Genomic DNA, 17,249 nt, shown 5'->3' with positions numbered 1-17,249 from the left:
GGTAGTAGTACATGGTTATCCTGGAGTGTACCAGTCACTAGAGGGAGATTAATACCTTCTTTGCCATTGTATTACAAATGCACTTGGGTTTTGTGTATTTTAATCAGATCCTTAACATTACTGAAATATTCAGAGCCAGCATCTGTGCTGGTGTTAATGGGCATGGCTGGACTTCAATGGCATGCCACTCAATTACACCAGCAGAGAATTTAGCCCTGACTTTGCATTAAATAGCTTCATCTTTATCCTAAAGGCAAAGGGACAGTTTCCAAGGGGCCTCAATCCCACCACCACTTTTGCACAGTAAATTTTGCTTGCACAATTATGTGCAGGAGAAAATTCAGGGATTTGCACAAACTGCATGTGAAAATTGAGACCAGTTTTTCAAATTTGACTCAAAATGCTAGTTAACTTTTGGCTTTACTGAGTGGAATTTACAGTGATCCCCTTCCTCCTCCTTTTTTTGTTTGTTTTCTTCATTAGAAAGAGCCCGGGATTATCTGCACAAGACTGGAAGGTTCATTGTAATTGGTGGAATCGTCTCACCTGTACATGACTCCTATGGGAAGCAGGTTGGTTGATCAAGTTCTTGCTCTCTCCTGTGTGATATTGCCAAAGTAATCTGCAGGAAGCTGGGAGTGTGCGTGAACGACAGGAAGGGTTAGGTCTGAGGGTTTCTAGTTCAATGAACACCCTGGGGAACCAGGTAATGCTGGTTCCGAAACGGAGTCTGAGAGAGAGTGAAATCTTACAGCTCAGCTGATGCCAGAGGGAAAGCTGTGGGGAAGCTGAGCAGAGGGCTGGGATAGATTGTGTGAGTCAGATAGTACCCATTAATAGTTCTGATGAACCTGATGTAGGGACAGCAGTGTTACCAGCTCTTGTGATTTTACCCTAAGTCTATTTTTTTCTTAAAGCTGCAGCTCCTGGAGTCCTGTGATTACACGAAAATCTCAGCTTTCATTTAACTCCCCCCCCGCAAGTTTTTAGCCCTTGTGGTTACAGAGGAAAGCTGGAAAATGTGACCCCTAAAGGCACAAACACCAGAAAGCAAATAATGTTTTTTTTAATCTCACGTTTTTAAAGCCAATCTCGTAAGTCTGGGGGCCTGGCTCATGATTTTCATATGCTTGGGCTTGGCAATACTGGGACAGGAGCTGTTAAAAGCATCTTTTGGAGAACAAAATCCAAAGATGGGGAAATCTCTATATTTGAGCTGCAGAAGTCTCCTCCTAACCAAAAAGACTCGAGAAAATGCTGTCCCTATCATTAGCCCCCAGGCCAGATGGGATTCAGAGAGAAGCAAAACTCTTATGATGTCATGTAGGCTGCTTGATTCTGCCCTCTGAATCTGGGCAAGACATGGATACCTCTGCCCTATACAGATGAATAACAGTGGTGATGGCCCATCTGCGGGGGTGCTATTGGGTTCACACTCCGTTTAGTGGATCTGTGTCCCTGTGATGCATTCAAGAGAGCTGGAACTAGGTTTTGGTGGTGAAATCTCAGAATTGAATCAGGTCCAAGCTTGAGGGAAGACTGGATATTGGACAAAGCTTCACTGATTCTCCCTGCATCCTCTCTTAGCTACTATTCTCTTTCAGGGCCTGGTCTCCAGCCGACACCGTCTGACCATGTGCCAACTGGCCGTCCAGTCCTCTGACTGGATCAGGTGAGTAACACCTTGGGTATTGCTGGTAGGGTTATACAGGGAGACTTTGAAAGACACAACGCTCCTTTTATGGGGCAACGCCTGTAGGAATCCGGTTCGAGTCACATCCACCAGCTCAGGGGAAGGTCAATTCAGACTGAGCTTGGAGAGGATTTTCAAAGGGCTCATCTCAGAGCCAGCGAGTGGTAGCTAGTGATGTGCATCAAACATCCCCATCAAGGGAGGAGGTGAAAGCAAAGCTCCAGTCAGCACTGCCGACTGCGGCTGATGACAGACATCCTTATCGGCTAAGCACGCAGTATGTAATTAAAGCAAGCTTCCACTAATTACCTTAATTATGCACCAGAAAAATTTGTGCCATTATAATTTGCATGGAAAGAGCATGTTTTAATAATGGCTCATTGTTACTGTGAGTGCGCGTGCCTATATAAGAAACTCAGCAACCTTTGTAGGTCAGAGGAAGGGCACGTTCCTCACGCAAGGAGAGAGAGAGAAAGTGAGAGGAGGCTGCTGAAAAGAAAGGGAATGAGTAAACATGCTGTGGAGGAGAGGAGGGAAGGGGAAGAACAAGGAGAGAGGGACAAGTACCAGGAGGAATTGCAAGGGAGGAATATCAAGAAAATTGAGAAAAGGAGTAACAAATAGGGCATATCTGGGCCTGATCCAAATCCCATTGACTTCAGTGGGATTCTTTCCATTGGATGAGGCCCAGATAGAGTTGACTGATATTGATGGCCACATGGAGACACACCAAGTTGCATCACATGATATGGAAGCTATCAAAAGGATTGGATGGATGGTCGTGACTGAGTGAGTGTCTGCCTGGCTTTGGTGAGCGTGTGTCTGACACAGCTGGGAGCATCTGGCCATACGTGCAGAAGCGTGTCTGTATGCACAGACTCCCAGTGCTATTGTTTCTTATTACCGCTAGTGTCAATCCCAGATACACAGACCCTAATGAAGAGCAGAGATGGTTTCTAACTTAGCTCAGGCGTGTGTAGCACAGAGGTTACGCAGACATTAGGCACTCGGTGTGTTTTTAATTCGTGAGATCGTGTCTGTGACTCCTCAGGTGGGGTGTGTGAGAAAAAATACATTCAATTGCTAAGAAAATGTTTAAGAAACATCCCAATTTAGCAGCTCATTAAGTTTTCAATTAAGCCAGGCTGTAGCACTGGAGGTTTGCCTTTCACAACCTGGTGTACAGAGGAGGGGTGGAAATCCCTGCACCCACAGTCTGTGTGAGACAGGCATGAAATCTCATTGCCAGGAAAGGCTCTGGGAACAGCCAGGGTGCGATTAGCAATTCATGAAAGATTGCGGGCTCCCAGAAGATCTGAGAAAAGAAAAAAAGAAGAAGTGTTTTCCTGCTCTGGGAAAAAGGCCCAATGGGGGAAGCTTTTCCTAGAAAAAAGACTGCCTTTCACATTGTCTGTGTGCAAAAAGACAAAGGCACCAGACTAATGAATTCCCCGCATGGCCTCAAGAAACAACTGCTGGATACATGCCATGTCTCCCAAGTGATTTTACAAACATCAGGCTATGGGGACGGATGGTCCAGTGGTTAGAGCACTAGCTGTGAGGATGTGGGAGACTAGGTTCAATTCCCTGTTCTGCCATAGACTTCCTGTGTGACCTTGGGCAAGTCCCTTAGCCTCCCATCTGTACAATGCGGATAAGAGCACTGTCCTACCTCACAGTGGGAGGCCAGCCCAGGGGGGGGGAAAGCAAGAGGTAGGGATAATTTTTATGAATAATGTCACAGCTCCTGGACACTGCCTCCCAAGGCACAGCTACATCCCCTCTCACCCAGACCCCTGCCTGGGGCTTCTCTTCACTGGCTCAGCAGCGCCGGCGCAAATCACTTGTTACCCCAGCCAGCACGTCTAACGCGAGGGGCTCACGCTGGTGTGGTGACAGCCCCAGCGCTGACAAACCTTTCGCCACGTTCCCCGTTTCTGCTCTTCCTCCTGCTGCTCTGACCTTTCAGTAACTCACCAGAGAACAGTGGGCTGTTTCACCAGAGGTCGGTGCAGGAAACGACGTTACCTCACCTGCCTTGTGTCGCTAAAGGCCAGCAATGGCGGTCAGTGGGGCGGCCCTTCCCTTTGTCCCTGACAGACGTGTCACGTAGCTGTTGCTCAGGCACGTGAGAGTCGATCAGGCTGGTATGCTGCCGGTGCCATTGTGTTTGGTGGCGCTTGGCTCTCGGGACTGCACCTGCACGCAGTTTAATTTCCTAAAATAAAAGTTTAAACCCTTAAGAATTTCCCCCTTTGGCTTTAGCTGTGGCACTTCAGGGTGGGAAGGGTTAAGGATCCGACCCTCAGATGCTTCCTCCCATATGGATAGAACTACAGTAGGTCAAGGCCCAAGAGTGGGGACAGGTAAGAGCCTCTCTACAGGGCCTCACACCCCTCTGTGATGTAGGTTGCCAACAGGCTGGGCTGGTGCCCAGTATCCCCATGGAGGTGCCCTCCAGGCCAGTGATCTGCCTGCAGTGCGGGCGTAGTTCAGTGACACCATGTCCCAACAGCCACTGAGCTCCATGCAACTTCTGTCAGCTCCTCCCAGACGCTGTCTGGGTGAGGGGGCAGAGAGAGAAAGTGCTTCATTGCGAGCAGCAGTGGCATGGGCAGCCATGCGGATGTTATGCATGGTGCACATCATTGGCAGGGCAGGGCAAAAGAAGCAGTTTGTCCCAGCCCCCCCCCAGCCCCATTTGAGAGGGCCCCCAAACAGAGTCATGCTGTGACACAACGTGCCAGGTTGCAACGCCACTCACGGAAATTTGTCACAATGGAGGAGCCCCCTGGTGATGCTGTGAGCCGTGCCTTGAGAGTGCTTCAGCTGTGCACACCATGGGAAAAATTTCTGGGAGCAACCCTGGTGAGCAGAAATGCTGGACAGCCTCTTCCTCGGGAGCCCAGCGTGCTCCTCTGTCCCATTGTCACGTTGGCGACCAAAGCTGCTGTCTCAATACATTTCCATGCAGTGTCTGGCACCTGGCCAGGGGCTAGAGGAGAAGAGCTCTTAGATGGGCATGCCCAGGACTGTGGAGGGAAAAGGAAACAGAGCAGGAATGGAGACGTTTAACCAAAGGCATGTGGAGGGAATACGAGAATGTGATGGCTGGAAAAGCTGCATTTGGCATCTTATTCCAGCCTCTAATCACAGGCAGACATGAGGAGGTTAACATGGATGGTTCCCAGCAGCATGGTCCTATCTGTTGTCTCTTCCTGGCCTCTCCATTGCAACTGAGCATGCTGGATGGTGAAGGACAGAGCAAGATTCACATGCAAACCCTCTTTGTTATGTTCTCACCTCCCCGCAGGGTGGACCCCTGGGAGTGCTACCAGGACACCTGGCAGACTACCTGCAGTGTGCTGGAACACCACCGTGATCTGATGAAGGTGAGTCACACCTGGGCAGATGTGTCACGGGGGGAGGGGAAAGCTGTGGCTAGTGGGAGACGTGGTGCAGGAGAGTGGTTAGACCGATGCATTTTTAATGCCCAACCTGAGTGTTCCTCAAATAGCTTTGATCTGTTGCGCTTTCAGGGCTGAGTTCAGGGTCAGCAGTAGCCAATGCAGGGCAGGTTTCTCTCTCTTTCAGGTTGACTCAGTTACATCAACGTGATCCATATGTTCAATGGACTGATCCTTAGCTGGGGAAATAAAGCATAGCTCCCCTGACACCTGTGGAGCTGTGACGATTTACCCAAGCTGAGGTCTTGGCCCGACGCAGGTCAAGGAGATAGACTATTACACAGGTGCGTGTCTGCCTCTCCTGGCTGAAAAAAGAAGGAGTCAGCCCTTTAGGATTGGGTGCGCACGTCATCATCAGCCAGCAAAGTACCAATCACAGATTGCAGCAAGCAGTCCGGCCCAGATCAGTACACCCACACGGAGAGGCTAAAAATATCATCAGTAACAAGGAATGAGGGGGACATGTCAATTTAAACAAAACCCTGCTCCTCACAAAAGAATTGCTCAAGCAAGGGATTCCAAACAGCCGCCATTCCTGGAAACTGAATAGTTCTCCAGACCAGCAAATAGGAAAGGCTCCCAAGAATGCACCAAGGCCCAAACTCCAGCAGCCGCCAATCAGAGACAGTCACAGCACCTGGTATGCAGATCACGCAAGGTGTACGTGGTGTGACAAACTCACTGGCCCGGAGCACCCCCTTTTGGTGAGTCCTGGCATTGCCACCCTTTTTCCTCCTCTCGACCTCAGGGCTCACATGGTCTGCTGTGTGACTCTGCCAGTCAGCCAGGTCCACCCATTACAGAGTATCAACGTCCTGCACCAACAGCATTACCAGTACGACACCCCCACCCCTCCTGGCCGGGTGTGTGTGTGTGTGTGTGTGTCCCAGACTTCTCCCCGCAGAACTCAAAACCCCCCAGACAGAAGCAAGCACCACTTCAGCCACTCCACTCATCCTGGGGTTGAGCCTCTCTGGGTTCTCCCCAACTTTTTTGGGACAGCGAACCACTCGGCGGCCTCCACTGGACTTTGTCCTTCCGTTAGGGCTCACCATAGGAATCCGCTCCATGCTTGCAGCTTTCCCATGTCCCTTCTGTCCCTGTCCATTTGCCACAGCTCCTTTCTCAGGAGAGACTCCCAGGCCTTCTCTCCCTTTGAGCCCCCTCCCCACTGGGTCTCTCCCCCACTGCTCTGAGTGCCTCGCTTTATGAAGGTGACTCTCCTCCCCACCTGAGTCTGCCTATGAACTGTACCTAATGCACCCTCCAGGTGCCACCAAGTGGGCTAAATGAGCCCTTGGCCTCCCATTAACCCTTTCGCTGCCAGTGTGGGGTGTACACACCCCATTGCAGTGGAGTTATTCAGGAGTAGCTGTTGCACTGTAAATTCACATACTTCCTCAATCTGAATTAAGTTTCACTGTGTAGATGGGTCCTCACAGTACGGGAGCTAGGCAAAAGGAGAGTAGAAGAAAGTGGAATGAAAAGAACATTGTGCAGCACATGACCAAATTGAATCCACCTTTGGAAAAGGGCTAAGGACAAACTTCCAGGACCATGTCTACTCCAGGGAAATGCTGAGCTTCTATACACTGGGGAAAAGAAAAAAAGACCTGTCAGGACGCACACAAGAACGAGGCTGCAGTGAGAGCAGGTGGAAAAGGCAAACTCACAGCTAAGCAGACATCACCCTGCTAGCCACACAGTCAATCCAGGGGAAAAGAGGGCATTTGAAAGGCAAGTGAATGAAGCCCTGCTTACTCACCTACCAAAATAACCCCACGGGACAAACCTGGCTCCACTGGCCCTAAGGAATGACTCAAAGCAACAGGAAAATTCAAGGGCATCTTCCGTGCTGGGTAAACCCCAGAGAATACGTGACACAGTAGGTGAAACCCCTCCACAGGCGCAGGCAGAAGTGAGAATGAAGCTCACAAACCCTGAACAGAAATGGGACTTCCCACCACCTCTCCAGCTAATGACCTTAGACCATTATCCTACCCTCCAGCAACAGCAACGGGGAGGTTGGCATCAAAGCCGCCCTGAGACTTGGATGAAAGGGACAAACAGGGCAGGGGTCAAGTGGGCAAAGAAAGGCAGGAGGAGGAACCAATTAAACAAACCAAGTTGAGAAGAAAAGCAGAAGGCTCGGCCATGCCACTGGCCTGCTGCAGTGCCAGGCAGGCAGGATCTGCAGGCATCACAGCAGGGGCAGGTTTAGAGGAAGCAGTTAAGAGAAGAGAAGGTGGAAGATCAGGCGTTTGGACAGGGAGTTTTCACCAGGTGTGTGTGTGTGTGGGGTGGGGGGTAGGTGGAAGAAAGCATGGAGGTGTTTTGACGGAGAAGCAGACAGGGGAGTGACTGAGGCTGGCACCACTGGCAGAGTGATGTTGGGGTGTCCACAGCTCAGTAAGCTAGTAGATCTGATGGCTAGGGAGGGGGTAAATGGAGAAGGCTTTAAAGGCAAAGACAAGGCACTCATGGGAGAGGGGGAGCCATTGGAGGAATGCAAGCAGAGAAGTGATGTCATGAAAGTGCAAGTCAAGACGACCATTCTGGGGGTATTAACAGGATTGCCCTATGTAGGACACGGGAGGTAACTGACCTGCTCTACTCAGCACTGGGGAGACGGCAGCTGGAGTGCTGTGTCCAGTTCTGGGCACCACACTTGAAGAAAGATGTGGACAAATGGAGAGAGCCCAGAGAAGAGCAACAAATGGTAAAAGGTTTAGCAAACCTGACCTATAAAGAAAGCTTAAAAACACTGGGCATGTTTAGTCTTGGAAAAAGACAGCTGAGCGCGGACCTGATAACAGTCTTCATCTATGTTAAGGGCTCTTATAAAGAAGACAGTGATCAATTGTTCTCCATGTCCACGGAAGGTAGGACAAGAAGTAATGCGCTTAACCTACAGCAAGATTAGATTAGATATTAGGAAAACCTTTCTAACTTTAAGGGTGGTTAAGATCTGGAATAGGCTTCCCAGGGAGGTTGTGGAATCCCCATCATTGGAGGTTTTTAAGAAGAGGTTGGACAAACACCTGTCAGGGATGGTCTAGGTTGAGGGTCCTGCTTCAGTGCAGGAGCTTGAACTGGAAGACCTCCTGAAATCCCTTCCTGCCCTACATTTCTATGATTCTTTGACCCTAGTAGCGGTGTTGTGACTGGACTGAGGGAGGCAGTGTGGCTGGCAACAAGGCCAGAGAAGGGCAGATTACAGTAGTTGAGACACAAGATGAGGAAAGCCTGAACTCGTGCCTCAGCGGTCTGGACTGGCAGGCTAGGCCGAATATTGGGTCTCATACAACACTGCTTCCCACTGCTGTTCTGCCCCTCTGGATCTTACCAGCCCCTGCCCCATGGAGCTGAACTGAAGGGAGGAGAGCTGATGTCTCACAGCGCTATCGTTACCTTGAGGGAACATTCCAGGAACAAGCCAAGTTGTTCTGAACCATTTCAAATCCACCCTCCAGTCAGATGAAATTTTTATGATGGTTCCAATTCCTCTGAAGGGAGATGAGTGGCGCGGATACTGCAGTAGCACGAGGGAAGGGATTATAGTGAGAGCTCAGGGTGGGCTGGATTCTCCCCCCCCTCCCATCCCCCTCATTAACATTCCTTTAAAGTTCTTAGCTAGCAGGGCAGGAGCCACCCCAGGATTCCGCAGTTAATGAGGCCCCGTCTGTTCACTTCTTGCCTCCAGTTCGAAGGGAGCGGAAGGAAGGAGCAGCTGGGAGTGGCTCAGGAAATAAGATTTGACGCAAGAATGTGTGTTGAGTGCAGTCATTATTCTGCTGTCTTTCTCTCCTAGCACAGGGTGAGTTAGCAGCATTGCAGTCTTATCCTGGGCAACAACATGGGGGCGGGGGACCCAGAACGGTGCTAACTCGTTGCAGGGCTAAAACAATGCTTAAAGCCTGCCTGCCTCTTTGAGATGTGTGCAGCAATCTCCTCACAGAAGCAAATTCACACACAGTCAAATCAAGAGCCAGCTTTTCTATTTCTCTTAGGATCACGGCCTGAAAGGGGAATGTATGGCTCAGGGGACCGGCAGCTCATGTGAGCAGGAGCCTTTCACCTCTGGGACTGGCTCCAATCTGGTACAGTTTGACACTGACTGAAGCCGACTGTCACCTAGCAGCTGTTCACAATGGCCTTTGTGAAATGATTTTGGAGAACTCAGCCCAGCTCCTAGTGCGCAGGTGGCTGCATCACAAAACCCACCACCAATTAGCACTAATTTGAAGTTAATTTATCATACTCAGCAGAGAAGACTGGATGGACCATAAGGCTGAAGGCCCCTCATATCCCAGAGATGGTCATGCAGGCACTCGGATATGACCATCACTGGCCAACACCCTTTTTAGCAGACTCAGCAGAGGGGATAAAGACTGAATGGGCCATGGAGACTGAATTACGCAGAGCCAGTCCCTACAGAACAGGGGAAGGGCACACCAATGTGGCAGCATGGGGGAAGCTGACACAGCCTTTCCCTCTGCCAACCTCATGGTGTGGGTATAGAGAGTTATTCAGTCCCCAGGGCTGCCAGGCTGACACCAAATTCACTTTAAAAGAACAGAGAAGGTTTGAAGTCTCCTATTCCCATGAGGCCCATGTGTGCTTGGGGGGCGGGGGACAGAGAATCTTGAGTTATTAGAAAAAAATGAAATGGCAATGTGTAAATCAGCCTTGCAAAATTATCCAGCCTGGGCACCAAAATCTACTCAGCTGCCCTTTACTGTGATTGACAATCATGGAAAATCCGGTAACACTTTACCTGCCTGACAAAACATTACTCAGCTCTGGTGAGTGGGTGACTAGAATGTTGCCAAGCTGGTATAAGATCTGCGGGCGTGCGGACAGACATCATCTCCAGTGATAACAGCATCTCCCCTGTTGCTTAGCTTTGGCCTTCATCTTATACCTAAAATCCAGGAGAGGAATACTTGAAACCACACAATTGTTCTTATTAATTCACCTTAAGAGTTAAGGCGGCCATCAAATATACAGGGCTAAATGGGAGAGGGCATTTGGGTTAGTATTTTGTCAATACCAGTTTTTGAATTGTATCCTTATCATGGTTTTGCACAGATCAAGCTGGCCTCATTGCACGTACTAGAAATCATTCCAGTAGGTATCCTATTTGTGGAGATGCTTAGGGTATGCTGAGTGAGTCTCCCAGCCCAGGTCTACAGACGGGAACAGGAAGTATGAAATGAGGCTGGCTGTGTCTCCTAGTAAAGGCTGGAGAATGTTGTTAATTTGTGAGCTGTAGGGCTGGCTACCAAGCTAGAGTGAGAGATCTATGGCTGTGTTTCTGGCTCTGGAGTTGCATTATTGACTCCTTACATTTCATCCCCACCCTAGCGAGTGACTGGCTGCATCCTCTCCAACGTGAACACGCCTTCCATGACCCCGGTGATTGGACAGCCCCAGAATGAGTCTCCACAGCCCATTTACCAGAACAGCAACATTTCCAACAAGCCCACTGCAGGTAGGTCACAGCAGAGGGAAGTAAGCTCTCCAAATGGAGCAGAGGCAAGCCCTGCAGACAGCACCAATCTGAAATCCCCAAACTTGTTCTCGCAGAGATGGGGAAGGGAAACAGACCTGTCCAAGAAACAATAAATGAAGGTTTCAGGTAAGACTGTGTATGGTTCCAAAATGCATAAATTTGAGTGAATTGAGATTCCAGACCCATGCAATTCAGCAACATTTGGGTTCAAGTTTGGTAAATGCAACATACCTGTCACTGGGTCCTTTTACTATCTTCTCTCTCCCTTCCCCAACTCCTTATTGACTGGGATCTATCAGCAGAGTCCACTTGAGTGTCCACACAATTGGCACCGGGAGCAACATGGGAAAAAGACCAAACGGGCCATGGAGACTGAGTCCCGCTCCACAGCTAGAAGTGGTCTCTTCAGGTTCAAGTTAAGGTGCATAGGCAGAGTATTGGGAGGAAGTTCACACTGCCAGTGTCTATGCTTTACCTGTTCTGTGAATGAATAGAGGACTTCCCTTTCGAAGGGCTGTCACTCTGGCACTAAATCTACATGAAAAAGGTGTCTTAAAATTGCCCCAAAACAAGGCCTGATCCTTAAACGTGGTAGAAGTGCCATTTCACGCCTATGTTTGCGTGTAAGTACTGCGTGTCACACTTAAATCCAATGATTAACCACTCGGGGGCTGTCTGAGGACATTTTAAATATGCTGTTACCTGTTTTGTATTTGCAGTCATGGTCATTCCAAGTGCAGATTAGGCACAATCCTGAGTGCATGTTGCACCGACAACTGCACACCTAGCTTCGTTAAAAATCCAAATGGGGTGAAATTAAAGAGTTTTAAGGGGGGGGGGCTGAAATCAAGAAACAACGATTATCTCCATAGATTGAGGCTTTAGTAACCAAACCAGTAAGGGGCCATTTGCACCAAGTTGCTGATCAGATCCTTAGCAGAAAATATTGGTTTCTTTCCAAATCTTGGTGCGGGGAAAAAAGCTCTTCAGGATGATGAATGTCTACATGAAATAACTTCAATACCGCAACAAGGCTCTAAATGAGTCATTCAAACAGACGGAGGTGGATACAAACAGTACAGAAGGTGGGGAAAAGAGCTGATTGATTTAAGAACCCAGCCAGCAGAGACGGCCAGTGGGGATTCCCTCACACCCTCAGGGTCAAATGCCCTGTGTGTTCCGAGAGCTCTGTAGGGGAATAAAAGACAGGCCTTGTGCAGTGGGACATGGTTCTTGCAGGTGGCTCAGACTCTGAACCTGCCTTTTACCTATGCTCTCTCCCTCCAGCAAAGATCTTGGGGAAGGTGGGAGAAAGTCTGAGCCGGATTTGCTGTGTCCGTCCGCCAATGGAACGCTTCACCTTTGTGGGTATGTCATGAAAATGTAGATGCTTGCATTCATCTACATTCCTCCCCACTCCGTGGTCTTCCCCCGCCTTCCTGCTTCACATCCAACCCAGTGCTGCAGTATCACTCGCACCCAGATCCTCAGCAGGTGAAAATCAATGTAGATCCAGCAGTGGTGCTATGTCCATTTATACCAGCTGAGGACCAGGCCCCCACTCTCTCCCCGACAGCCTCTCCCTGGTTGTCACAGAGATTGTCAGGGGTTATGCCAAGATTCATTGCAGGTAGGCGCTCAGATCCCGCCCAGGATTTCCCTGGATGGCTCAGCAGGAAGAAGCATTAGTTTAACTAGGGAAATCTGCCCCGCTCAAGCCTGGCTATGCTAGGGGAAGAGGCACAGCGACTCCTTGAGTTTGCAATGCCTGGATGTAGACAGACACCACCAAGGTGAAAGAATCCCTGGAAGTATTAACTCCAACCACTAACAGGAAATCTACATAGTCTCTCTCACCATAGATTGTAAGGCTGGATGATTCCTTTATGATCACCTGGCCTGACCTCTTGCACTACGCAGGCCCTAGAACCTCACCCAGCCATTCCCCTGTTGAGTGGGAGCAGATCTTTTAGAAAGACGCCCAATCTCCTTCAAAAGACTCTGAGTGACGGGGAACCCACCACCAGGTGCCAGGTAGACAGGTAGGCTGGTGGAGGAGGAATCCTGTTAACACTAAGGAGCCACTGCTGAACAGTTAAAGAGCCGTCTCCCCTCCTGGGCACGCTCCGGCACGGATGCTCATTTGAAGCTTGGACTCTGGCACTTCTTTCTCTAGATGAGAATGCGAATTTGGGGACCGTGATGAGATACGAGGAGATTGGTGAGTACGCGCTGTTCTGCCCTCGGGAAGGCGGGGCCCTGCAAAGCGCAGCAGTGGGTGGCATGGGAGGGGCCGCGCAGGGAATGGAGATTAACAGTCTGTTCTAGCGACCGAGCACAATGCAGATGCAAAATTAGCGGACCGGGTCATTGCTCCCATTGGACACCAGGCATCTGGATTTGGGCTGACTCACAAGGGTGATGAACTGCCCTGGGCTGATTCCCATCCTCACTGCGGGGAGGACAACATTGCTACAGGGTTAGAAAAGAGGACTGGGAGTCGGGACACCTGACTTCTCTTCCTAATTCTGACACTGACTCACTGTGACCTTGGGCCAGTCATTTAACTGCTCAGAGCCCCTAAGGTTGCATCTAATGCTAGAGCTGGCTTTTGATGGCGTAGCTGTGTTGGTTAGGGATGTGATTTCATCTGGGAAATGGTGGGCAAGGTATACCAGCCAAAGAACTCACTTCCAGTATAAGCTGCATCTCCACTAGCAGGGTTTGATGGTAGAGCTATCCCAGTATAACCCTCTCTAGTGTAGACAAGGCCAAAGAGGAGAGTCAAAATCTTACTTATCCACCATTGTAAGGTACTTTGAAATCCTCCAGTGGAAGTTGCTATACATGGTACAGCCTGTTCTAAGTGTTCCTTGCCCACCTCTTCCCACCCCCATTAAAGTAACTCTCCGGCATTAAAGAAAGACAGCAGCGCTGCCGTGTTAGCACAAAGAGAGGGTCCCTGGCCCAACTGCAGAAGAAAGGACTCAGCGCCAACTTGGTGAAAGTTGGTGAACAACTTTCAGTGTTCTCTAATGACGAATACCCTTCTCCCATCACACAAAATACCATGGAGAGCCTGGCATGAGCCACTCAGACTGAGACACCCAGTTACCAGTGCATCAGAAATTGGTCAGGCCCCTTCCGAAATGTTTTTCGCCCCGGCTGGTGAGCAGAGAGTTAAGGGCATCTCCCACCAACCCCTCCTAACTCTGGCTGCCTCCAGTCCAATGGCGGAGGTGTCTAGCTCTTACGAATGAGGGAGTTCCGTTCAATATTTCTTTAACACAGGGATCCATTTTGTGGCTTGTCCAAATATAAAAAAACCCTTCGCATCCTTATAAGCCTCCCTGCACTTCACAAGCAGAGGCTAGCAGACCCCTGGCAGGAAGTATCCTGCTGAGGCTGCCAGACCCGTTTCATTGTTTACACTTCCCACCCACCCACCCCACCACCACTAGCTAGCTGTAAAGCAGCTTAAAAGCCTTAGAAATAGCATGGATAGCTCAGGCAGGAGATGATCACTGGAGCCTTCTATGCACCCCTATAAGTGTTAACCCCGCCCAGAGTTCAGAAGTAGAGGAAAGTGCTGACTTACGCTAAGCTATAGGTGGCTAAGACAGGGAGGGTGTGCGGGGGGGCTGCATTACATTGGGTGTTCCTCTATCCTTGCAAATTTAAGCAATATTGCTGCTTCCCTCTGGTGGCCAAAAGTGGTGATGTGGACAAAGAAATCTGTTCGGCAACACTCAGTTCTAGCACTGGTTTCAGAGTAACAGCCGTGTTAGTCTGTATTCGCAAAAAGAAAAGGAGTACTTGTGGCACCTTAGAGACTAACCAATTTATTTGGTTACTAACCAAATTTTATTTGGAGACTAACACTGACCACTTGCAGTCTCTGCGCCTTTACATGTCCCAGGTTCTGAGGGTCAGTAAGTAGTACTGTACGCATCTCAGGAGTAAAATGCCAGCAGTTGTGCAGGTCAGCAAGCCACTTAGGGGAGACTGATCCAAACAGGGGAAGTTAAAGGGAGGACGTGAAAGTCGGTAACAGGTTTGCCCTGCAGCAAGCAAGCGTCGGGGCTTTCTGGCAAACTCATCACTGTCATGGCAGAGTAAGGTACGTGCTGGGGAGCAGTGGGACACCCCCATTAAAGACCCTGGTGTCAACCAGTTGTCTGGGTCCTTGTAATGTCTAACAGAACTAATAGAACATCTGTCATTTTAAAGATCCCAAAGCACTTCTGTACACCTACAGACACAGGAATCACTTCCTTCCCCATGACATACTTTACACGGCACACGCACACGTGCTGAAATGCAGCCATCTCTGGGGTGGAATGCAGCAGCTGTTTAACTGCCCACAGCAATGCTGCACAGCAGTGTAGGAGAGGAAATGAAATGTTGTTTGAAACTACAGAGGTATTTAGGGTAGGCAGATGGTTTGGCCAGAGTACTGCACTGCGCTAACATCACTGTTCTTGCAGAAAGTGCGACAGGACCTTGAGTAGCCACAAAGCGTCAGGCCCTGTTTTTTGTGTCTTACGGAAAGCATCTCTCCAGCAGCACAGTGCAGGGGTTGTTGGTTCAGTAGTGTCACAGGGGAAGCCGTCAGCCCATGTCTCTGAATGTCTCCATTCTCTGCTCCCTTTCTTCAGAGCTTCGTATCTTATTGCTTTGTGGCAGTGACCTGCTGGAGTCCTTCTGTATCCCAGGCCTCTGGAATGAGTCTGACGTGAGTAGCTGCCTCCCACTGCATACAATCCATTGTGCGCTGTTTCCTTCCCTCCCCTCTCATTTTTCTCGCCTCTTTGCTCTCTCCCACGGTGACCTTACATGTGGCATAACATTCCCAGGAAACAACTGAGTCAACTCACATGGGAGACCTTGAACAGTCTGCGTCTATCCCGCATTCCATCCTGCGCCCCCTTCCATTTCACACCCTGAGCTGAGCAAGCCATCCTGCTTCTGACTCTCGGGACCCACTCGGCTTTTATTTCAGGTTGGAGCCAGAAACTTTCCCTTTCACATCACGTTTTTCTCCCCACCCTCAGGGAGATGAGTGGCGGAGACAGCTGGGGACTGCAGCTACTTATGGCTAATTCTGAGGATGTAAGGAAAACTTTAAAGGCCATCTCCCAAACTCATTTTCCTTTATAAACAGATGCTGTTAAATAGATTTAGGCCGTAAATTTGGAATATGGGGAGAGGCGTATAGGGGTTTACAAGACCCAATTTTCATGACACTAGAGGAAAAAGAAATGTAAATAAATCAAGCAGAACAGTGTTTGTGTAGTATAAACCTACCACTAATAATAATAATTCCAACCTAGCTCTTATATAGCAGGACAGTGTTAGGAACCCAAACACAGCTGCCTTGTGCTAGGGCATGAGAACCAGGAAGTGAAACTGACCAGTCTCAGTTCATTGCCGGAACTGAACGAAAGGAGACATTATTACAGCATCCATGAGGAAAAGCAAATTAAATTGGTGAAATTATTTCTTCTAATCTGTGTTGCCTTAAATGCATGTTACCATCTTTAAATTTTTTTTTTACTTTGGCGGATTATTTTGTCTTTAAAGCTGAGTGCTGTATTGCCAGCCCCGAATAGTCTAAATCACGAGTCAGCCCCCCCCCCCAATGAAAATTAGTTTAAAAATCTCATGATTTTTAAAAAAAAATTGGGGGGTTGGGTTTTGGCTGCGGGCATCTGGCATTTTTAGTGCCCACTTGATTCACATTTTCAGACATTTTCTCTGCAACCATGAGGGCTAGATGTTGACTTTTTAAATTATGACCGCTGAGATTCTCACAGTCATCTGACTCCAAGGACTGGTGCTTTAAGTAAAAACATCAAATACCACAAGACTCATGCTAAAATAACAAGAATCCGCAACACTACGTGTGGAGCAAAAGATCATTTGATGTGCTTTTCTAATACACCCATCAATATCGGGGCTCTGGTACTTACCAGTAAAAGTAAGAATGTGGCTAGGTCATCATAACCCAGTTTATCATCAAACTGACCCCATTCACCACCTAAGATTTCTCCTAATTTGAGTGACGGATAGCAACAAACATAATTTAAAGCCACTACATTAATAGTCTTGCTAGCTAGAAATTTCACCTCCAGCAAACCTATCCATGTTCATGGATTCCAAGACCAGATGCAATGATCGTGATAATCTAATCCCGTGGTTTTCAACCTTTTTTCATTTGCAGACCCCTAAAAAATTTCACATGGAGGTGCGGCCCCCTTTGGAAATCTTAGACATGGTCTGTGGACCCCCAGGAGTCTGTGGACTACAGGTTGAAAACCACTGTTCTATAGTAATGACAACCTTTTGCAGACCTCTTAGACATGGTCTGCAGAGCCCACGAGGTCCATGGATCACAGGTTGAAATCCACTGATCTAGTACGATCTCCTGTATAATATAGGCCATGGAACTTCCCCCAGATAATTACAGATAACATTGTCAACACAACAGAATTCTATTTTAAGGACCAAGGACCGAGTCCAGCAAAGCCTGTTAGCATGTGAATAATCTGTTCCCTGATTGCATAAGTGTAAT

The 17,249-nt window shown here is 48.9% G+C and overlaps 1 protein-coding gene and 1 long non-coding RNA gene across 3 annotated transcripts in view; one reads left to right on the top strand and one right to left on the bottom strand.

Moving 5' to 3' along the window:
• Window positions 1-8,792, bottom strand: part of LOC119566978 — a 38,386-nt gene extending 29,594 nt beyond the window's left edge. The window contains exons 1-3 of the long non-coding RNA XR_005226606.2: window positions 8,572-8,792; window positions 4,458-4,725; window positions 3,671-3,911 (exon numbers count right to left, since the gene is read on the bottom strand). This is a non-coding gene — a long non-coding RNA (uncharacterized LOC119566978). The remainder of the gene's footprint in view (window positions 1-3,670; window positions 3,912-4,457; window positions 4,726-8,571) is intronic.
• The window catches only part of NMNAT2 (nicotinamide nucleotide adenylyltransferase 2), a 73,673-nt gene that overhangs the window by 50,322 nt on the left and 6,102 nt on the right, over window positions 1-17,249 (top strand). For both annotated transcript variants that reach the window (XM_043521177.1, XM_037907768.2), the window contains exons 2-8: window positions 484-572; window positions 1,605-1,672; window positions 5,007-5,085; window positions 10,528-10,654; window positions 11,963-12,043; window positions 12,852-12,896; window positions 15,334-15,410. In XM_043521177.1, the coding sequence (XP_043377112.1) occupies window positions 484-572; window positions 1,605-1,672; window positions 5,007-5,085; window positions 10,528-10,654; window positions 11,963-12,043; window positions 12,852-12,896; window positions 15,334-15,410 (566 nt within the window). The remainder of the gene's footprint in view (window positions 1-483; window positions 573-1,604; window positions 1,673-5,006; window positions 5,086-10,527; window positions 10,655-11,962; window positions 12,044-12,851; window positions 12,897-15,333; window positions 15,411-17,249) is intronic.

This window comes from Chelonia mydas, chromosome 8 (genome assembly GCF_015237465.2).
Source record: "Chelonia mydas isolate rCheMyd1 chromosome 8, rCheMyd1.pri.v2, whole genome shotgun sequence".
NCBI classification, from domain to species: domain Eukaryota; kingdom Metazoa; phylum Chordata; order Testudines; family Cheloniidae; genus Chelonia; species Chelonia mydas.
The sequence above is the reverse complement of the archived record's forward strand: the minus strand, read 5'-3'. Positions and strand labels throughout refer to the sequence as shown.